The sequence below is a fragment of the Coccinella septempunctata genome, chromosome 5 (genome assembly GCF_907165205.1).
Source record: "Coccinella septempunctata chromosome 5, icCocSept1.1, whole genome shotgun sequence".
NCBI lineage: Eukaryota > Metazoa > Arthropoda > Insecta > Coleoptera > Coccinellidae > Coccinella > Coccinella septempunctata.
Window position 1 is genome coordinate 24,793,344 of NC_058193.1, and position 18,244 is coordinate 24,811,587.

General features: G+C 34.4%; 5 protein-coding genes across 6 annotated transcripts; 3 read left to right on the forward strand and 2 right to left on the reverse strand.

The window, feature by feature from the left end:
• Window positions 1-1,170: 1,170 nt before the first annotated feature.
• Window positions 1,171-3,999, reverse strand: LOC123313278 (beta-Ala-His dipeptidase-like). 2 transcript variants are annotated; one of them, XM_044898097.1, is made up of 6 exons: window positions 3,766-3,999; window positions 3,089-3,386; window positions 2,652-3,003; window positions 2,380-2,581; window positions 1,686-2,007; window positions 1,171-1,440 (listed from the first exon to the last, which is right to left on the reverse strand). In XM_044898097.1, exons 2-6 carry the CDS (start codon window positions 3,341-3,343, stop codon window positions 1,204-1,206), a joined length of 1,368 nt encoding a protein of 455 aa, XP_044754032.1. In that variant the 5' UTR covers window positions 3,344-3,386; window positions 3,766-3,999; the 3' UTR covers window positions 1,171-1,203. The 2 variants fall into 2 exon arrangements, with proteins under 2 accessions (XP_044754032.1, XP_044754031.1); XM_044898096.1 differs by lacking the exon at window positions 3,766-3,999 and having other exon boundaries at window positions 3,089-3,713.
• A 161-nt stretch (window positions 4,000-4,160) lies between these two features.
• Window positions 4,161-5,040, forward strand: LOC123313280. Its single transcript, XM_044898100.1, has 3 exons — window positions 4,161-4,345; window positions 4,396-4,653; window positions 4,746-5,040. The coding sequence occupies exons 1-3, from the start codon at window positions 4,300-4,302 to the stop codon at window positions 4,958-4,960; spliced, it is 519 nt and encodes a 172-aa protein (XP_044754035.1). The 5' UTR covers window positions 4,161-4,299; the 3' UTR covers window positions 4,961-5,040.
• Window positions 5,041-5,246: 206 nt separating this feature from the next.
• LOC123313281 (PHD finger-like domain-containing protein 5A) lies at window positions 5,247-5,971 on the reverse strand. Its single transcript, XM_044898101.1, has one exon. The coding sequence runs from the start codon at window positions 5,822-5,824 to the stop codon at window positions 5,492-5,494; it is 333 nt and encodes a 110-aa protein (XP_044754036.1). The 5' UTR covers window positions 5,825-5,971; the 3' UTR covers window positions 5,247-5,491.
• A 155-nt stretch (window positions 5,972-6,126) lies between these two features.
• LOC123313279 (pleckstrin homology domain-containing family A member 3-like) lies at window positions 6,127-8,549 on the forward strand. The gene is made up of 6 exons (XM_044898098.1): window positions 6,127-6,477; window positions 6,538-6,654; window positions 6,746-6,892; window positions 7,046-7,170; window positions 7,226-7,387; window positions 7,989-8,549. Exons 1-6 carry the CDS (start codon window positions 6,417-6,419, stop codon window positions 8,016-8,018), a joined length of 642 nt encoding a protein of 213 aa, XP_044754033.1. The 5' UTR covers window positions 6,127-6,416; the 3' UTR covers window positions 8,019-8,549.
• Window positions 8,549-17,540, forward strand: LOC123314093 (protein PTHB1). The gene is made up of 10 exons (XM_044899208.1): window positions 8,549-8,841; window positions 8,972-9,060; window positions 9,112-9,376; window positions 10,970-11,226; window positions 11,372-11,674; window positions 11,750-12,223; window positions 13,605-13,936; window positions 16,356-16,661; window positions 16,762-16,966; window positions 17,331-17,540. The coding sequence occupies exons 1-10, from the start codon at window positions 8,576-8,578 to the stop codon at window positions 17,474-17,476; spliced, it is 2,643 nt and encodes an 880-aa protein (XP_044755143.1). The 5' UTR covers window positions 8,549-8,575; the 3' UTR covers window positions 17,477-17,540.
• Window positions 17,541-18,244: the final 704 nt, after the last annotated feature.

Here is an 18,244-nt window from a genome sequence, read left to right on the forward strand (position 1 = left end):
AACTTGTTTTCTGATGGGAATTTCGTTATTCTAGGGGTGGCATAGCTCAATATATAAACTTATAATGGCTTTATCTTTTTTTCTATACCGAATCGGAAAAATGGTACAGGAAAAGTGTTTATTTTGACCTCAAGAATCTACTGTGAAAATGAATGTACAAGTCAAAGGCTCACTCTAAATATGGTTGTGATTGTTGACTGGATTCGTAAAACAACAAGCTTTCCAAAGATGCCATTTTATAAAGAACGAACTAAAAAAAAATTGAAATGTGATAACACCGCCTTATTTGGGCTTTTCAGAAAGCTCTCCTTGTATAAAGAGTTGAAAGTTAGATATTCCTAAAATTTGTTGGTACAAAATAAATTACAATTCGTCCTTCTCAAGCTCAATGTCTTATGAAATAAAAAAGTTAGGGTTGTTATGAAAAAACAACTACCTACCTGCTTCTCTCCTCGTAGAGGAAGAATAACATGAAAAATTGCCTAATATAAAATAAAAATTGACCTTTTCGAAAATTTTTCTGCAAAGATGGGTTTTCTGCGTTACTCTTCCTCACCCTGTTCTCTGTATGACTATATCAGTATCACCTATCATCAATATCTTTACTAGTGACCCTTATTTTCAGACAGATGGTGACATCTGTTGACGTTAACTTCAAGCAATAGATGCTTTATGAACATAACTGTGAGATGACACGAAATCTGATGTATAAACAGTTCAAAAATTCATTGGAAGGTGGCTCTGCTTGGATATACCACATCCGTCTTTAAGGACTTTATAGACGGCTGTATATACACTATATGACTATATACAGTGACTCTTGTTAGCATAGACCGTGGCTTAGACTTGTCAGTTGTTAGAGACACTGTAACACTATAGTGTCTTTATACAAGTATTTTCAACTCACTGTAACACCACAGTATAGACAGTCTAGGTACCTATGGTGTCTATACTGTGACACTATATACTACAAAGTACAACTTCTCGGAAATGCACCGAGCTAGAATGAAAAGAATCATTACAAAAAACCTCAAGATCATTATCCATTGATCCAGTTAATTACTGTTAAGATAATTTCTTCCTGTAATTCAGTATATATGTGTATCTAGTCACTAAAGAATATACCAATGATATATATAATTTTTAAATGGAATGCAATGAAAACTCATGAATGCTGAAACATGTAATGTGAATTGCATAATTTCAAATATTTGGTTTTTCAATATCCTCCACCTCAGCTAATTGTATCAAATATGCAGCTAACAATTTTGTTCCTTCGAAATAATTTCTGTATGAAATATTTTCATTTGCTTCTCCTGTATTGGAGCCATTTCCAACAAGAGGCAACACCAAAATATTCTTCTCCAAAGTACCATCTAATGTGCTGATCGAAGTCATGGGACGGTCTTCTCTTATGAAGGAAGGTTCTTCCTTATATGTCTGACAAATAAAGATATTCAACTATATTTAAGGAAGCTCATTATTACAAAGTAATTCTGAACGTTCAGCTTTCTATTTGAGCATATAAAATAGTCCAGAGAAACCTTTCAGCCTCATTTGGGTGGTCTTTGTGCAAACAAACAATAAGCTTGGAAAAGACCAAAAACTCATATTTCAATTCACACAAACTATTATCAGCTTCTGAGAGGTTTCTAGAGGACCCATATATTCAAGCAGGTTCTCACTTGGATGGTAGCCCTCCTAGCAGCTTCGTAATTCCAGGATCTTATGTTCTCTGCCCAATGCCGAATGGCGCTTACCACCTTGCAAGTGATTGTACTTTTGATACCAAGTTCAGATATTTGATTTTCCACAAAAGAGGTGAAGAGTGCTTGAGCTTTGTCCATCACTTGCCTCTGAACTAATTTGATAATAACTTGCCGCTTAAGCATTTGCTTTGAATTTTCACATTCCATGTCCTCACTTATGTGCATGTTAGGAAGTCGCCAAAAATGCATCAAAAGTTTTACTTTATCCCATTTTTGTTTATTGGCTGGGAGGGAAGGCCTTGGAATAAAAATTTTTTTTAATTTTGTACAAGCCTATTATGACATTGATTTGAAGAAGAGAGTTCCAAGCTTTAGAACCAATTGAAGGAAAAACAGAAAAGAATATTATCAATGGAAACATGTGAATGTTGACTTGATATGTATAAAAAAGGGAAAGTAACAATTGCACAGATGAACTGTTCAAAAACAATAATGAAGAAAACAGAAATGGAAAAATCATTCAGAGACAATTGCAACAAGATATATGTATAATAAGAGATTTTGAAGAAGAAATTCTGAGTAGTGAGCAGCTTGGGTGAAGAACAAGGCAAGGATCGCTGGAGTTGTAATTATAGATTGTGTGGCTGCACTTGTCTTTATACTACCATACCTAATTTTCTCTATATCAAATTCCTGAATAGCTTCATAAACACCTTCCTCATCTGGTGTTATTTGTTTGACAAAATCATTGAAGGTGGGAATGAGAATACGCTCATTAACTGGATCAAATATTTTTTCCATAAGAGTTTTCATATCAGATTTAATGTCTGAAGCATCTTTCTGTTCAGCATATATATCAAATACCAAGTGACCTGCAGAAATATTATCAAAGGGCTTTAGACCTCAACAGAAAAAGGTGATGTTCTATATAATTTCACAAACCTACTGTTCCATAGATTATACAAGGATACTTTTCTCCTATCCATTCGCCATCACAACTGACTATGCAATTTATATTAGAGAAAAAATCTAATTTTTTTGTTTGCAAGAATTCTTGAAGTCCCATGCTGTTTTGGTTATTCATAGATTCAATCACGAATTTTATGTTAACAGGCAGTGGAGTATGAGTTTTTTTGAAAGCCTCAATTATGTGGAACCAACAAAGAAGAATGCCTTTTCCAGAAGATGTTCCAGCTCCGTAGAATCTCTTATCTACTTGAGTTAGAGTGAAGGGATCCGTTTTCCATTCCTCTGGATTTGGCAGTTTTACATCAAGATAGCCATACACACAAACCTTGAAGGGAATCATCTCTATCATTAAAAGCATACACAAAATGAACAGCAAGAACAAATTGTGACAAACAAGCAGATATCCTTACTGTTCTCTTCTTGGAATCATGACCATAACTTGCTAAAATAACAGGTGGTATTTTCACTTTTTGTCCGCTTAGCGTATGAGTACCAACATAAAAACATTCATATTTGAACTCTAGCCTTTTCATCCATTTCTCAGTCCATTTGATCATACTAATTAAGTCATTTCGATATTTCATATCACCCGAAACAGATTTTATTGAAACGGCTTCTTTAAGGTCTTTGAGGTAATTTTTAACATGAGAATCAACACATTTCATCACTGTGGCTAGAACTGGACCAACAGATATTTTGCCTCTTTGCCTTGAAACGAAAAAATCTCCGTACTCAGCGTTTGTTGTATGAGTTTCACTATGTTCTGTGCGAAAGATATGAGGGAATATGACGCTCATTCTGTTTTAAATCAATGAGGGTGACTATATGAAAATGTAGCCAAGTAATATGTGTACATATAACTAAAAATATATAAGTATGTTGCAAAAAGGAACTCTGCTATCATTATAAAATAACATGTCATAAAAAAATGAAATTGACAATACAATACACACTAGATTACTTCATTTTTTAAAGGAAATATTTGTCATTTACCAATTAGCTAATGCAAATTTTTTTCAGAATTCATTCACATCTTCCACAAAAGAATCCCATGAAATATCAAAACAGGTCGGATTCACCTACATACCTGTATTTATTTCTACAAGGGCCAAGGCAAAGAGAGACAATATGCTTTCTATTGACAAAAACATCACCAAAAAAATTTTTTCAAACCCATTATCACAGACAGTCTGTCTCTGCCATAATTCTTCGGCTTCCTAAATCATATTGAGGAATAGAGGATCCAAAATTGAATAAATAATTTATTTTGTTTAAGGTAGATTTTGACATTTTTAAGTGGGGTTAACACTTAAAAATCAAATTCTGTGCTTTTTTTAACCAAAGAGTTAAATAGCAGTGAATTTTTTCTTCTGGATCATATTTCATATGAGAAAAGTAATCCAGGATACTCTGAAACATGTGTGACCAATGTTAGTAGTTTTTCGAAAAAAAAATAGTGATAAATATTGATGACAAACTAACGTTCCACAGAAATGATATGGTCTTTGGTCAGACAGCTGTTTTCCGTTGACTTGACAACTTGACATTGACAATTATTTGTATTCGAATTTCGAATGAACGAAAACTGTGGCAATAAAAAGTTGAATTGAAAGTAGAAAAAATGTTTTTATCTACACAATCCATTCGTCCTTTCGTACAGAATGAAAGTGAGTACATTGTCATTTGATTGCTAGAAGTACAATTTTGATTTTTCCAGATCCATCAGACAACACAGGTTTTAAAAAACCTGGAGCAACCAAATCGGGAGGACTGAGTCTTAGGACCCCATTCAAAGATCGTTCGGTCAATAGTGTTTCACCTACCTCTAAATACAATAGTAAAGTACAGATGCAAAAAAAGGCGGAGCAACCTTTTGTCAAAAATGTGAAATGTGCAACTGCAATGAAGTTCCAACAAAAGGAAGAAGCAAATGATATCTATATGGATGATTTTGCTTCTTACAAAGAATTAACAGGTAAGATATAATTCAAAACCTAACTAACTAATTGGTATTCTACATTCATATTTGATTTTCATTGAAATTTGATTAACTTGTGACTGTTCCAGATGAATATGCAGATATCTTTCCATCCAAACGCCTTGATATATTGAAATTTCTACGTAACTATGTATCAGGAGGTATATCTCCAAAATATATACCTGAGGATGATGAAATGGATGATCTTATGGAACTACCAGTTTCAAATTTTGATATAAATTGCCCACCAATTCCTTCTCCAGTTGATTTGCAGGATGTACCTCTACCTGTGTTCCATTTTTGAAAGTTTCACAAAAAATAGTAATAAATACCCAAATCAAATATTTTGTGCTTATATGGATTAATAAATTTTTTCTGTTATAAGATGGTTCATATATATTCTAACATCTTTCAGATGAGGATTAAGTTTAACTTTCTCACATTCATAACAGGCTGTGTGAAGAGGTTAAATTAATGTCCACTCTTGATATAAGTTTATCAAAAAAATTAAAAAAGGTATTCATATGTTATAATATTTTTATGATAATACAGCTCTCCATCGAACTGAAATAACTGAATAAGATGAGAAGTGTCTATCAGTACTTTATTCATTCATTTTTTTTGGAATAGTGAGACCTATATAGAGGCAGATGCTAATTTTATTGTAATCAACATGATTATTTGAAAATTGAAACTGTAATTCAATAGAAAATGAATGCACTTTGAACTACTGGAAATTAAGATTTTGATGTCAATCATTTTGTATGAACATATATGTATTGATTCCATAGAAGATAAACTCCAAGAAAAAGTAATCATTTTAAGAAACTCCAAGCTATCTTCTCTTGAAACCATATTTCTTCCTTTCATAGAACAAGTCAGTTTTGGAACTTCCCAAGTTGACAATTTTAGGACATCCATCTCTATCTTTTTCTTGTATGGTACATTCCTTACAATAGTAGGCATCTGAAACTCCTGGTCCTCCGCATATTACACATCTGCCTTGATAAGATCCATAATTGCACTCATCACAAATCCGAACCAAGGTACATGGTCGCACGTAGGAATCGCAAATAACGCATTTTCCATCACATTTTTCGCACAACCTGCCAATAGCAACGCCGGGTTGTTTTCGACAAAAAATCAGATCTGGATGATGCTTAGCCATTAGAAAAACTGGTAGATTTCAGTTTTTCTCTTAAACTTCTTCAACTTAAAGAAAGGGTTTAAAAAAACTTTACACAAATCGCAAACATCCAGTGTTTGATATCTCAAAAAGTTGGGTTAGTATACAGTCAAGTCGGTTTTCATTGATGGCAATACCTACACTACTTTGGAACTTCCTGAATATCAAAAATTTCAATTTAATCTAATCTAATCTTATCTTAAAATATTTTATTCAGATATGTTCTACGGTTACAATATGGTTGTTTTCAGAACTTCACATCAATAAGCAGGTTGCTCATCTCCAAAAAAAATATACCTAAGATGGATAATGAAAATAATGATGAAAGATAACAGGATGATGAAGCTGTTGATTTTCAAAAGTGTGTGAAAAAATAAAGACCTACATTTCGGAAATAGGAGAAAAAAGTTACTCACTAATGTGAAAAAAAATTTGTAATTATACTGTAGTTGTTATACCTATTAGGTCAGATGGCTTTATTTACGTATGTCAAAACTGTTGTGTACGAATCTCATAAATATCCACATCAGTGTTCAAATTGCATGATTATTGTAAAAAATACTATTTTAATGGCATGAAAATAGTTTTGGGAAGTATGGAAGGTACTTTATGGAAGTGGACGAATTATTGGAACGGTGGGTTGTTAAACTGAAATGTTTTTAACTTTGATTTTGTTCTTTTTTATCATCCCATAGGTTGGCAGACAAGGTGGTTTGTACTCAAAGATGGAATTTTAAGTTACTATAAGTCCCAGGACGAAGTTTCGCAAGGATGCAAGGGCTCAATGAAAGTTCAGGCTTGTGAAATAAATGGTACATGATTCGATTGTTTAAGCGTTTTCATACTGTTCTTTTCGTTTTCAATTCTTCAAGTATTAAAGTATTAATTTTGACGTATTTTCAGTGAGTCAATTAGATAATACAAGAATGGATTTGGTTATACCTGGTGAGCAGCATATGTATTTAAGGGCTGCCACATCACAAGAAAGACAACAATGGCTTGTTTCTTTAGGTAGTTCTAAGGCCTGTGTTAGGAACAGAAAAGATATAGGTAGGTAATAATATTAAATTTTTATAGAATATTGATATTCACACATAAATATTATATTGCGGTTCAGTTATCAGTTCATAAGATAGATTTTTTATCAATCCAATATTTCATACAGCGAAAGGGAAGCTTGAGAAAGTATTCATTTTGTTTTAGTTGAAGTTAATCCTGATGCTCTCAAAACAAAAAAGTCTGAACTACGTTTATACTGTGATTTGCTCATGCAACAAGTCCATTTAATAAAAACAGCCTCAAAAAGTGAAGATCCATTGGAGTTCCAGGTGAGCAATATTCAAAGTAAGATTCATGTCACATTTATCTTGTAAATTATTTCAGCAAATGGATGAAGCGACAAAAATGTTGGGAGCAACTTGTGATACTTTCATAAAAACATTAGAAGAATGCATGAAGTTGACAAGTGCAAATATTATATTTGACCCACCCATTAGTAGTGATACAATTTTGCCGCCTAATAATATGAACTCCACAGTCAAAAAGGTAGTTACAAACTATTTTTGATTATATTTATATGAAGATATAATCTCGCAAACAAGTGCCATCACAATTCTTTTCGGGAAAAAATTAATGAAAAATATCAGAAGACCTAGGTCCTCTAAAGTGCTCGTAAATCCTCTGGGTCAAAGTTTGGGTACTAAATCTACCAATCTTCTGATCCACTTATTATTCTTAAGGGGAGCCTGAATTACGAACTGATACAGTTGAAAAATTGAAATTACCATGTGAGAGGTAATATAGGAATATTTAATAATTATCATTTATTTCAGTGTAATTTCAGTGTAATATTGGTATATATCAGCATAAAAATTTTTGCAATATACATATAAAAAATTGAATCACCGATGTCACCCCGCCGCTATTTTTATCGAAATATTTTGAAAAGCCGTCGAAAACTGATTGTGAAAACAAGTTTTATAGACACTGAAGTTCAACTTTTTTTTTCTCATAAAAAACCAACTAAATTGGTAAAAAAAGAGACGTAGTGACATCAAGACTTCCTTTTACTTCAATTAAAAAGAAAATCAAGGCTTTACATACAAAATTGAAAGCGAACATTCCCTTATCTACTTTTTTTTTCCAGAAAAGTATTATGAAAACAGAAGAAACTTGAGATGACAATAGACTGCATTTTTACTACCTGTAATAATAGAGTCATACTTGAATATAAGAGAATTTTCTATCTGTTATTTATTTGTGTTATTACATACATATAATGTTTGTTGTCTAAATCGAGATTTAATCTGTTATTTATGTTTTTAGTTTAAAATATATTTTATATTAGTCAAACTTCACTGATATGACTTGTTTAAGTTTTTCTTGAATTATTCCTAATTTGACATTTTAGTTTATTATTCTTTCAATTGATATGTAAGAAGTTGTTGGGAATTTCAACTGGATTTGTTAATTCTAGACATTATTCCATTTGCATTCCATTGTTCGGTTTATTGTTTTACAACAAAAATCAATATTGTTGTGAAAATTATTTCTTCCATTAGCAAAAGATATGTGATATTGTTTAATTGACAGAGAATTTTATCATATGTTGATATTTAGTTTTGAATTTGAATAATTCATTTCCTTTTGTTTGTATTGAAGTTGAAATATTGTAACCAACGAAAAATCAATTAAAACATAACCTTTATTTGTTTGGTTTATTTCTTATTAATCATGTCCCTTTTCAAAACCAAGAATGTGTGGTCTGTGTATTGTGAAAATGACGAAACCTTTGATCAGAATTCAATGATAGTTAGTCCATTGAACAGTGATGCTGATTTTATTATAATTGGTAGTCATCATGGGGTTTTGCGAATATTTCAACCTATGTTGGATATTAATGAGGGTATCCTGCAGACAGGATTCAAAGCTTCTGATTTAATCTTGGAAAAATTATTTGATAATCCAATTTTACAGCTTGGTGTTGGGAGACTAGTTTCGTGAGTTGCTACAAAAAGTTATTGAATTGTACTTCCATGCAGTAATATCATAGTTAATATAAGTATAATCTATAAACAAGGGTAATTACTATGGAATTTTGGTTGAAAGAATTTTTGAATTTTCTTCTAGGGGTTCTGGTCTGAATCACCTTGCAATATTACAATCAAAGTTGATTTCTGTATATTCCCTAGTGGTGAAAGAAGGTCTTGCTGATCATGGTAAAAATATTAAGATTTGCGTCAATTTTTCACTGAAATCTGAATTTTCAGGTATACAATATGTTCTCAAACTAATGTATGCACATGCTTTGAAGAGATCTGCTGCAAATTTCACTTTAGGTCACTTTGGTGGAACGCTAAACCGCGATTTCATATGTGTACAATCTTTGGATGGACTTCTTACAATATTTGAACAAGAGTCTTATGGGTTTTGCTGCTTCATAAGTGTTTTCCTCCTACCTGGGCCTCTGGTGTATCTGAAGAAAACAGATAGTTTCATCACATCTGGTTCTAATTGGTACATTCAGTGCTTCAAGTGAGTTGAAATGTAAATAATTATTTGAACAGGATCTTTGATGCTCAAAGTTATCAAATGATGAGTTTTCCATGGAAATTCAACTGCTTTTTTTTGCAATTTCCATAGAGCTGGGTGCCGGATGCGGGACCAATATAGAGATCCAGAAGAGGAAAAATACCTAATTGGGCTCCCGCGCCATACATGCATTCAGGAATGAATAATATTGAGTAACGCAGAAAATTCTTATTTTCGATGCCCATATAATAAATATATAATTTCCTAAAAAATATACTCCAATATATCAGTTTATATTTTAAATTACGCCACTTTTCATGCGTGATTTTTCATGCATACTCTCTAATGGCAACTTTTTGCGCAAGAAATGAATGAAACTTTATGTTCCTGAGGATGATTTGGTCATTGATGGGATATTTGTAACAATCTTCCTCTAATTATACGGTTGATATTTGTATGCAAACTGGAATTTCATTTTTTAAGGATTTTTCGAAGGTCAGCTTTCGAGTCGTTTATCTCTCAATAAAAGTAACCGGAGATGGAAATGTGATACATATTCTGAAAGAGCAACTATTCTAGTAATAAATCTGAGAATTTCATCCATCTCGACACAACCGTTCGATCTTGAGGAAGCTTTAACTGACCCCATCTAGGCACAACCGTTCGGTCTTGAAAAAGTTTTAACTGAACCCATATCTTTTTTAGGATTTTTCGAAGGTCAGGTTTCGAGTCGTTTATCTCTGAATAAAAGTAGCCGTTAATGGAAATGTGATACATATTCTGAATGAGCATTTCTGCTAGTAATAAATCTGAAAATTTCATCCATATCGACGCAACTGTTCGGTCTTGACGAATTTTTAACTGAACCCATGTTTTTCAGGATTTTTCGAAGGTCAGCTTTCGAGTCGTTTATCGTTTATCTCTCAATAAAAGTAACCGTAGATGGAAATGTGATACATATTCTGAAAGAACAATTCTTTCAGTAATAAATCTGACAATTTCACCCATCTCGGCGCAACCGTTCGGTCTTGACGAATTTTTAACTGAACCCATGTTTTTCAGAATTTTTCGAAGGTCAGCTTTTGAGTCGTTTATCTCTTAATAAAAGTAACCGTAGATGAAAATATAATACATATTCTGCGAAAGAGCAACTCTTCTAGTAATGAATCTGAGAATTTCATCTATCTCGACACAACCGTTCGGTCTTTACGAATTTTTAACTGAACCCAGCTTTTTCAGGATTCTTCGAAGGTCAGCTTTCGAGTCGCTTATCTCTCAATAAAAGTAACCGTAGATGGAAATGAGATACATATTCGTAAAGAGTAACTCTTCAGCTATGTGAAGCTGGCATCCATGCATTAAATGCATAATAAAAAGGAAAGTGGATCGAGCATTTTTCTAGAAAATAGTTAATACCGAAGATATGAATTTTTTGCGTTATTACTTTTTAATTCAGTGTGTATGTACATCTGTATATGTATATCTGTTTGAAAATGCCATATTTCCAATTTCAATCCTATCTACTAGAAATTCTAATTAGAATCTCCAATTAATAATTTACAATTCTTCCATTATTATTATAGGATTGCCTTTCAGGTATAAAAACTTATATGATGCTGGTCATAGAACACCTGATGAAGAACCTACTTCAACAAGCACCTCTATCCTTTCCGATTGGGATTTTCAAATGAATGAGCCCGTTCTAGAAATGTCTGTTGAGCAGTTACCAACAAAGGAGTTCGTTGTAATGGTTCTAGGGGAGCAGAACTTATATTGCCTGAGTGAAGCAGGAAAACTGAAATATATGAAGCGATTTGACTTTTCCCCTTTATGTTTTGTATCCTACGTATTGGGTATGTAACATAGCATATTATATGGAATTTTATGTTGTTGAGAGACGATGTAGACAAAACTGTCATCTTACATCCATGCATGGATTGGGTTCTTTGGTGCATGTATGCTTCAATAATACCACGAGTTGAGTAATTTTAATTTCAGATAATAATATCATGACCATTGTGATATCGGAAACTAATACTGTTCTAATATATCAAAATACAACGCTAAAATGGTCTGCTCAGCTCCATTTTTTACCGATAAATGTGAAAAGAGCAAATTTGTGGAATTTGAAGGGATGTTTAGTGTTATTATCAGACGATGGAAGACTGGAATGCAGTTATTTGGGTACAGAACCAAGTCTGTTTGTGGCGCCCCCTTTGAATTATCAAGAATTAGATTTCGAAAAAGCTGAAGAAGAATTGGCTACACTCAACAAGGTGATAAAAGATTTGAGTAACGACGGTGAGTTCTGAAGGATAGGAAGAAAGTTCAACACGTCAAATAACTTGCTGGTTGATTGTAAAAAGTTGTTTTCAGAGGTAAAATTAAGCAGCGACTACGTAAACAAACAGTTCACTATAAATCTTATGATAGATCCTGAATTAAAAACTGGCATCCATGAGCATAACTTGAGCATGGCACTGAACAACCAAATGTGCCAATTGACTATTGATATTATGGCCCACAATCGTATCGAAGAACTTCAATTGACGATCTTGGTGCGTAGACCTTTGAAATGTATCCCAGCGACGTTCTTCAAGACCGACGTCAAAGAAAAACTCCAATTTACCTGCGATATTTTCCTCGACGAAGAACTAGAAATACCGAACTTGAATTGTGAAGTTGTTGCTAGTTTCATTTCAGACAGTGGAACTCCTAGAAATGTCCGGAAAACTACTGAGATACCTTTAGGATTGGTCGTTAAATTTAGTCCCCCAGAAAAAGATAATGAAGTAAAGGTCAATCTGAACGTCAACAGGGATTTAGTTCCACTGTCGGTTCTGTTTTCAGGTAATGTGTGTATTCTTGAACGTACGTTCAAAATAAACCATTTTACAAAAATCCCCCCCATAAATATTGAAAATAAATTAGGAAACACCCTGTATATGGTATAGTATAGAATGTTTTATAAAAAACTAGTTTTCTTTATGTAGGTACAGGGTACAGGATAGGATTGAAAAAGATAAGCAATATTATGTATCTTATGATTTCTTCAATGAATTCATTTAAAATATAACTTTTAAATATTCATTTAAAATACAGCGTGCTGTACATTTTTTGTACAGTGACTGCTGCATTTAGAGTGCAGCTTGCTGAGCAGTTTTTGCACAGTGACTACTGCATTTAAAGTAGAGCTTGCTGTCCAGTTTTTGCACTTGACTGCTGCATTTGAAGTGCAACTTGCTGTACAGTGATTGCAAAACCAAAACCATTGCTGTATTTGAAGTGCAGCTACGCTGTACTCTGTGACTGTATGTGGAATGCAGTTTGTACTGTACAGTAACTGTGCAGTTCAGCGGGACATATACGGTCCGTTTTGGTGCAGTTACTGCATTACAGTCACTGCATTCATATGCAGCAAACGCTGTACAGTATTTGTACAGTGGCTGCATTTCAGTGTTTGCTGGGAAGACGAAGAGATAATTACAAACAATCTGGTTCTCAATGTGTTTATGACTTCCTCTTGAGAAAAACGGAAATATATACTATACAAGAACATTTTGTGTACACAATAAATCCTTACATTGGCGTAGCCAGTTTTTTTGGACAGGCATGGGGAGCTCCATATTGTTTTACGATTACTTACTAAAAACTTTAGGCGATAGGGGGGGGTTCCCAACCTTACCCCTACCTGTCTACGACTATGAGTCCAAAATTCAATATAAATTTTTTTTTTCATGAAATACATTTATTATAATTTTTTGAAAGATAACGTGTATATGCCGTTATAGAGCAGCCTATATGAGGTTTTCTTACCGTTGTAATGACTTCTTCATGTAATAAATCTAAAGGAACATCAAAGAACAACGAGTGTCGCGGTATATAATATTCCTTGTCCATTGAGCCTCACGAGCATCTTATACTTACATTTGAAAAACAAGTATTTTCATGAAACATCCGGAATATATAAAAAAGACCCATACGTCGTTATGGAATACCCTGTAAAAAATTGTGGAACTGTTAACATTAAGACTTTAATAATTGTAATTGAAAAAGTGAACGAAAAGGGTCTTCAATACGGATAACCTTCAATTTATTCCTGTACCTATAAGGTATATTCGTTAAAAAACTTTAAACTTCAAAACCGGCGCCGACTAAGGTCAAGGGTATAACCGACACCCAATTACAAAGTTCGCAGATCACGGGCCCAAGTCGAAGATTACCTATTAACATTTTTCCAGTCACCTGCACCATTCAATTTCAGACTTGATGCAAGATAATCCGGTGGAAGCTGCTGGAAACGCAGCCGGCTTCGCCAACGTAACGGAATGTGGCAAAACGGCCTCGGTCCTATTAGCGAAATCCTCACAAAGGTATCGCATTCAATCCGATTCCCTCGTCTCTTTGAATCTGATGGTGGAGCAAATGGTGTATCGTTTGGGGAGATACTTCCAGGACGATGAAGGTTTTTCTATCAATTTTAGCGGGTCATTGCCCATTTCGCCGCTGATCTCATGCGTGCACAGGCATTTCCAAGTTCGCACAGAAGTTGTTCGACTGCAGGTGAGTTAGAGATAAACTGTTATTTTATTTTCATCATGCCTTTCGCAAAGACCGGACATGTCACTTGGCACTGATCAGAGATAAGGTCCCTACCATTGAACTCAACTCCTTGATTTCAGTGGGTGCCTACAGATAACTCTGACGTGCCGTGGGACCACGTCATAATGAGCATGATTCAAAAATCTAACATAGGGTTTTGTGAGGAAGCGTATGTGAGATTTTTGAATCATGCGCATTTTATGACGTGGTCAGAGTAATCTGTAATTCTGTAGACTCCTTTACAGTGTCTGCCAATGAAACTAGCGAGACTAGCGAGAGCAGATCACGTGTAATGAAGCTTCCTATAATACCCGTATATGCCTCCGATAAAGAAAGATAATAGAGTAAGATCCCAGAGCTTTAGGATCTCAGTAGTGTCTCATGTGCTTTGAATAATTGAGAACTTGTGGAGCTTGCCAAGTGACACCTGGGCTTATACCAGGTGGCAAAAGTAACTAAAAATAAGTGTTACTTTAACTTATTTTCACATGGCTGATTTTTATATATGTTTTAAAGAATATTATTTTGAAGTTATATTACAAGTGACAGACATTTTCCATTGGCCAAAACTCTTGCCAGATGTTTTGAAGCTGCACAAAAAATAAATGAACTTTACTTATTTTCACATGTGTGATATTGAAATATGTCATTGAGGTAACTATAAAAAAGTTATATTTAATCATTCAGACAAATAGTAGTGACCAAACATTGCACGCCAAGCAATACCAGCAGAAAGACTTCGAGACCTCTGCCGATTGCTTTCCGTCACCAGAGAGCCAGGCGACAGAAGTCTGCGGTAAACAGGAAATCTAAACCGGGTAGGACGGGATAGGTTACTGTGATCTTCCCGTGGCAACCTTGGGTGTATCCGCCAAGCATTACCAGCGGAACGACTTCGAGACTTCCGTCGGTTGGTCTTGGTTCAGCAGAGAGCCAGGCGACAGAAGTCTGCGGTAAACGGGAAAACGAAAATGGAACACGACAGGGGTAGGATGGGATAGGCTACTGTGGTCTTTCCGTGGCAACCTTGGGTGTACACGCCAAGCATTACCAGCGGAACGACTTCGAGACTTCTGTCGATTGGTCGTGGTTCACCAAAGAACCAGGCGACAGAAGTCTGCGTTAAACAGGCGGATTAACAATAAGGATTAACACAATTAAACAAATAAAAGAATGCAATTTTGAATCACGAAGTATGCGATATCAAGAAAAAAACTTGATACTTTGATATTGATGAATTGCCGAATGATGAATAACTGTCGCACAATCAATCATGAATCAAGAATAATGAATGACGTTCGTCTGGTGTTGCGGCCCTATTTATCAACTTTCCAACATGTGGACGGTCATGTGATTAAAATTGCATCCAAAAATTCGGTATTCTCGAATATTCCCCCCAGAAGAAAAATTCTCGGTGGTGGTTATCTCCTTATCGGTAAAAGAAACTTCGTTATCTGCAATCCACGTTATTTTTATGCTGAATTGTGGACGGAAAAACAACGCCGAATGCAGAAAGACACTTTTTATTTGTTTTGGATTATTACGGCGGATTACTGATGGAAATTTTAATTTTACGGAATTTGAATTTATTAATCAGGATTCTGAAAAGTGAAACGGAATATCTATATAAAAACTGAAATCTCCATCAGACGGTATTGCATTGCTTCAACTAGAAAACTCAGGGAAACAGGGACATTTAATATTTAAAACGAGGCTTGATTTTTATATGAAACAATCAAGTATCGTTACAGCGTAAGTCAATGAATAAACTAAGTATTAAAGCTGGATAAGATATAGGTAGAATAAGTGAATTGGATGTTAAATATTGACGCGAGGGAAAAAATTATTGCCACTATCCAGAAAAAAAATCAGTCCCGACATATTCAAAACAATTTTGGTTTGGGGAGGTAGCGGGCTATTTCATTCCGTTAATGCCATGAATTTCTATGCGGTCGTTGTCTGTCTATCAGTTTATTCCATCTACTCTTTGATGCCCTGTATAGAGCAAAGATTATCTCTATAATCTTTAGTATAGACTTATAGAGGATATCTCACATGATTTTCAGATAATCGCAAGGGTCTCTTCAATCAGCAAGTACCTACCTACTAGGTATTTCAATAGCATTCTAGCACTTAGAGATGAACAAAGTCGAAACTATGCGTTTGATGGCTTATGAAATTAATGAACATCATGTAATATGGCCTAAAATGATGAATTCGCATCCGCTTTGTTCAGTATTAGAGCTTATCGACGATGACCGCCGATAATAGAGAAGGCACAATTAAATTATTGAAACGGGCTGCACCCTTTATATATTTTTCTGCGAACAACTGTTTATTAACGCAATGATAACTTCCACAAACAAATATTCGTTTCTAGGAACAATTATCCGTCCTCAGTTCCCAGTATCGTTTGATAGAAAAGCGATTAGTGGCGAAATTGAAGGCCAAAACCCCGATACCACTTACAAATTTGGGAATTCTTCTAGATGATACGTTCACAGAGATATCAACGACTACTGAAAAGTTTCTGAAGGAAAATTCAGAATTAAGAAGGGTTCAAGTTGAGCTTGAATGCTGTCTGAATGCTGTGCTATGTTTGATGAGGCTCATGAATGTTGATAAGAAATCGTTAAGTGTCATTGAATCCATCTTTCAACCCTTCGTTCATGATATAGAGAATCAGGTATAGTAATTCATTCAGAATAATAATGCATTAAAACTGGAATGAATTTCAGTCGAATGAAAATCCCAAAAATGTTTTATGTTGATTTCTTCATTTTCAGTATTGGGAAGATGTTATTGAGTGTGATCTACAATATTTACTACGAACTTTTCTAGCGAAATCCGAAAAAGATAAATTAAGAGCTGAATGTTCATCCTTTGAAGAAGTTAAGTATATAAGCAAAATGGATAAGCACTTAACTCTGGTTCTGGAGAGGATTTCGAAGAAAATAATTATGGAAACTCCCAACACCTCCGAAGAAAGAGGTCAGAATTGCACTAATAACACCCATTAATAATTCAATAATTATTGGAAGTAGGTACTAAAAAATAAACTGAAGGAGTTTGTAAACGTATTTCCTTAGCCATATATCTCCATGAGAGTTATGATTCTATGTAGATAGCGAAATACATGAATTGCTTCATGACTGTTGTGATTTAGGTCCAGTTGCAGAGACGTCCATTAAGATTCAAAGCCCTTTTAAACGTTAAAACTGTAATTTCTGGAGGATAAAATTTTAAAGCCGCATTAAATTTTAACGGACTTCTCTGCGACCGACGGGTCGTTAATCTAGTTATTGAATATTATATAATAGTGTAGGTATTTCTTTCAAGCGATTTTGTCTCTTAGGAAGTCCATTTTCGATCAAGGAGGAAGAACCACCAATAGGATTACAAATAGGAAAATCTAGTTCGAGGATTCTATCTGCTAGAGCTAGAGCTTCTACAATATCTCGTGTACCTGAGTCAACCCATGAAGAAAATGAAGAAGTTTGAATTGTGGCTAAGAGAGATAAATTTATCAAGACGAATTTATACACTGTTTAATTCAAGTGTTATTGTTCAGAGCGGAATAAATCCATGATAATGATGATGCCTATTTATTTATCTTCATTATTAAAATGATTAAATGTTGAGCTGGCTCTTGGTTAAATTACAGCCGAGGAATGCCAAGGATACAAAAGGTAGTACGGGGACTACAAGTTATCCGGATAATATAAATATTTAGGACGTTTTGATCTATTATAAATACCCATCTCTTCAACTTTTTTCGTACCACTCTGTAGGTAACACAGTTTCTAGCAAAAGTTTTATGATTCAAAATGATTAAAAAATTGTAAATTGTTCATTTAATACAGGGTGCTTCAAAAATCTGATGAGCGTGACCGATAAGATCTTCAATATGAGGTCACAATACCCCTCATACCTATTCAAAATCAAGGGTTTGTGCTCACCTCCGTTAGGGGGTTGCAGTTACGGGGATGCAAAGAGCGGAAAAGTTGTTCCCCCTTGAATCAGAAATTCATGGGTCCGAGCGATTTTCCTCATTTTCATTTTGAAGCTGGAAAATCGAAGTTTTCGTTGGACCACACTGTATATAGTGTATACAGGTTGTCCCAGAAACCGACACATGGTGATAGCTCAATTCATTTCTGACCAGAATATCAATATTCGGCTCTAGTAAAAGAGTCTTGCTTTTCGAGATATTGACAGTTTTGTGGAATTCGTCGAAATAATCACCTCATTGATTGTTGTCAGTCTATA

Excerpts from the sequence above, each read along its gene's own strand:
- LOC123313280 (XM_044898100.1), top strand. The coding sequence starts at position 4,300 with ATGTTTTTATCTACACAATCCATTCGTCCTTTCGTACAGAATGAAA. Across the intron at positions 4,346-4,395 it reads TCCTTTCGTACAGAATGAAA|ATCCATCAGACAACACAGGT; the intron begins GTGAGTACATTG and ends TGATTTTTCCAG. Across the intron at positions 4,654-4,745 it reads TTCTTACAAAGAATTAACAG|ATGAATATGCAGATATCTTT; the intron begins GTAAGATATAAT and ends TGACTGTTCCAG.
- LOC123313281 (XM_044898101.1), bottom strand. The coding sequence starts at position 5,824 with ATGGCTAAGCATCATCCAGATCTGATTTTTTGTCGAAAACAACCCGGC.
- LOC123313279 (XM_044898098.1), top strand. The coding sequence starts at position 6,417 with ATGAAAATAGTTTTGGGAAGTATGGAAGGTACTTTATGGAAGTGGACG. Across the intron at positions 6,655-6,745 it reads TCAGGCTTGTGAAATAAATG|TGAGTCAATTAGATAATACA; the intron begins GTACATGATTCG and ends ACGTATTTTCAG. Across the intron at positions 7,171-7,225 it reads AAGATCCATTGGAGTTCCAG|CAAATGGATGAAGCGACAAA; the intron begins GTGAGCAATATT and ends AAATTATTTCAG.
- LOC123314093 (XM_044899208.1), top strand. The coding sequence starts at position 8,576 with ATGTCCCTTTTCAAAACCAAGAATGTGTGGTCTGTGTATTGTGAAAAT. Across the intron at positions 8,842-8,971 it reads GGTGTTGGGAGACTAGTTTC|GGGTTCTGGTCTGAATCACC; the intron begins GTGAGTTGCTAC and ends ATTTTCTTCTAG. Across the intron at positions 16,662-16,761 it reads TTCATGATATAGAGAATCAG|TATTGGGAAGATGTTATTGA; the intron begins GTATAGTAATTC and ends CTTCATTTTCAG.
- LOC123313278 (XM_044898096.1), bottom strand. The coding sequence starts at position 3,475 with ATGAGCGTCATATTCCCTCATATCTTTCGCACAGAACATAGTGAAACT. Across the intron at positions 2,582-2,651 it reads TATAATCTATGGAACAGTAG|GTCACTTGGTATTTGATATA; the intron begins GTTTGTGAAATT and ends ATATTTCTGCAG. Across the intron at positions 2,008-2,379 it reads TTTGATATAGAGAAAATTAG|GCCTTCCCTCCCAGCCAATA; the intron begins GTATGGTAGTAT and ends TTTTATTCCAAG.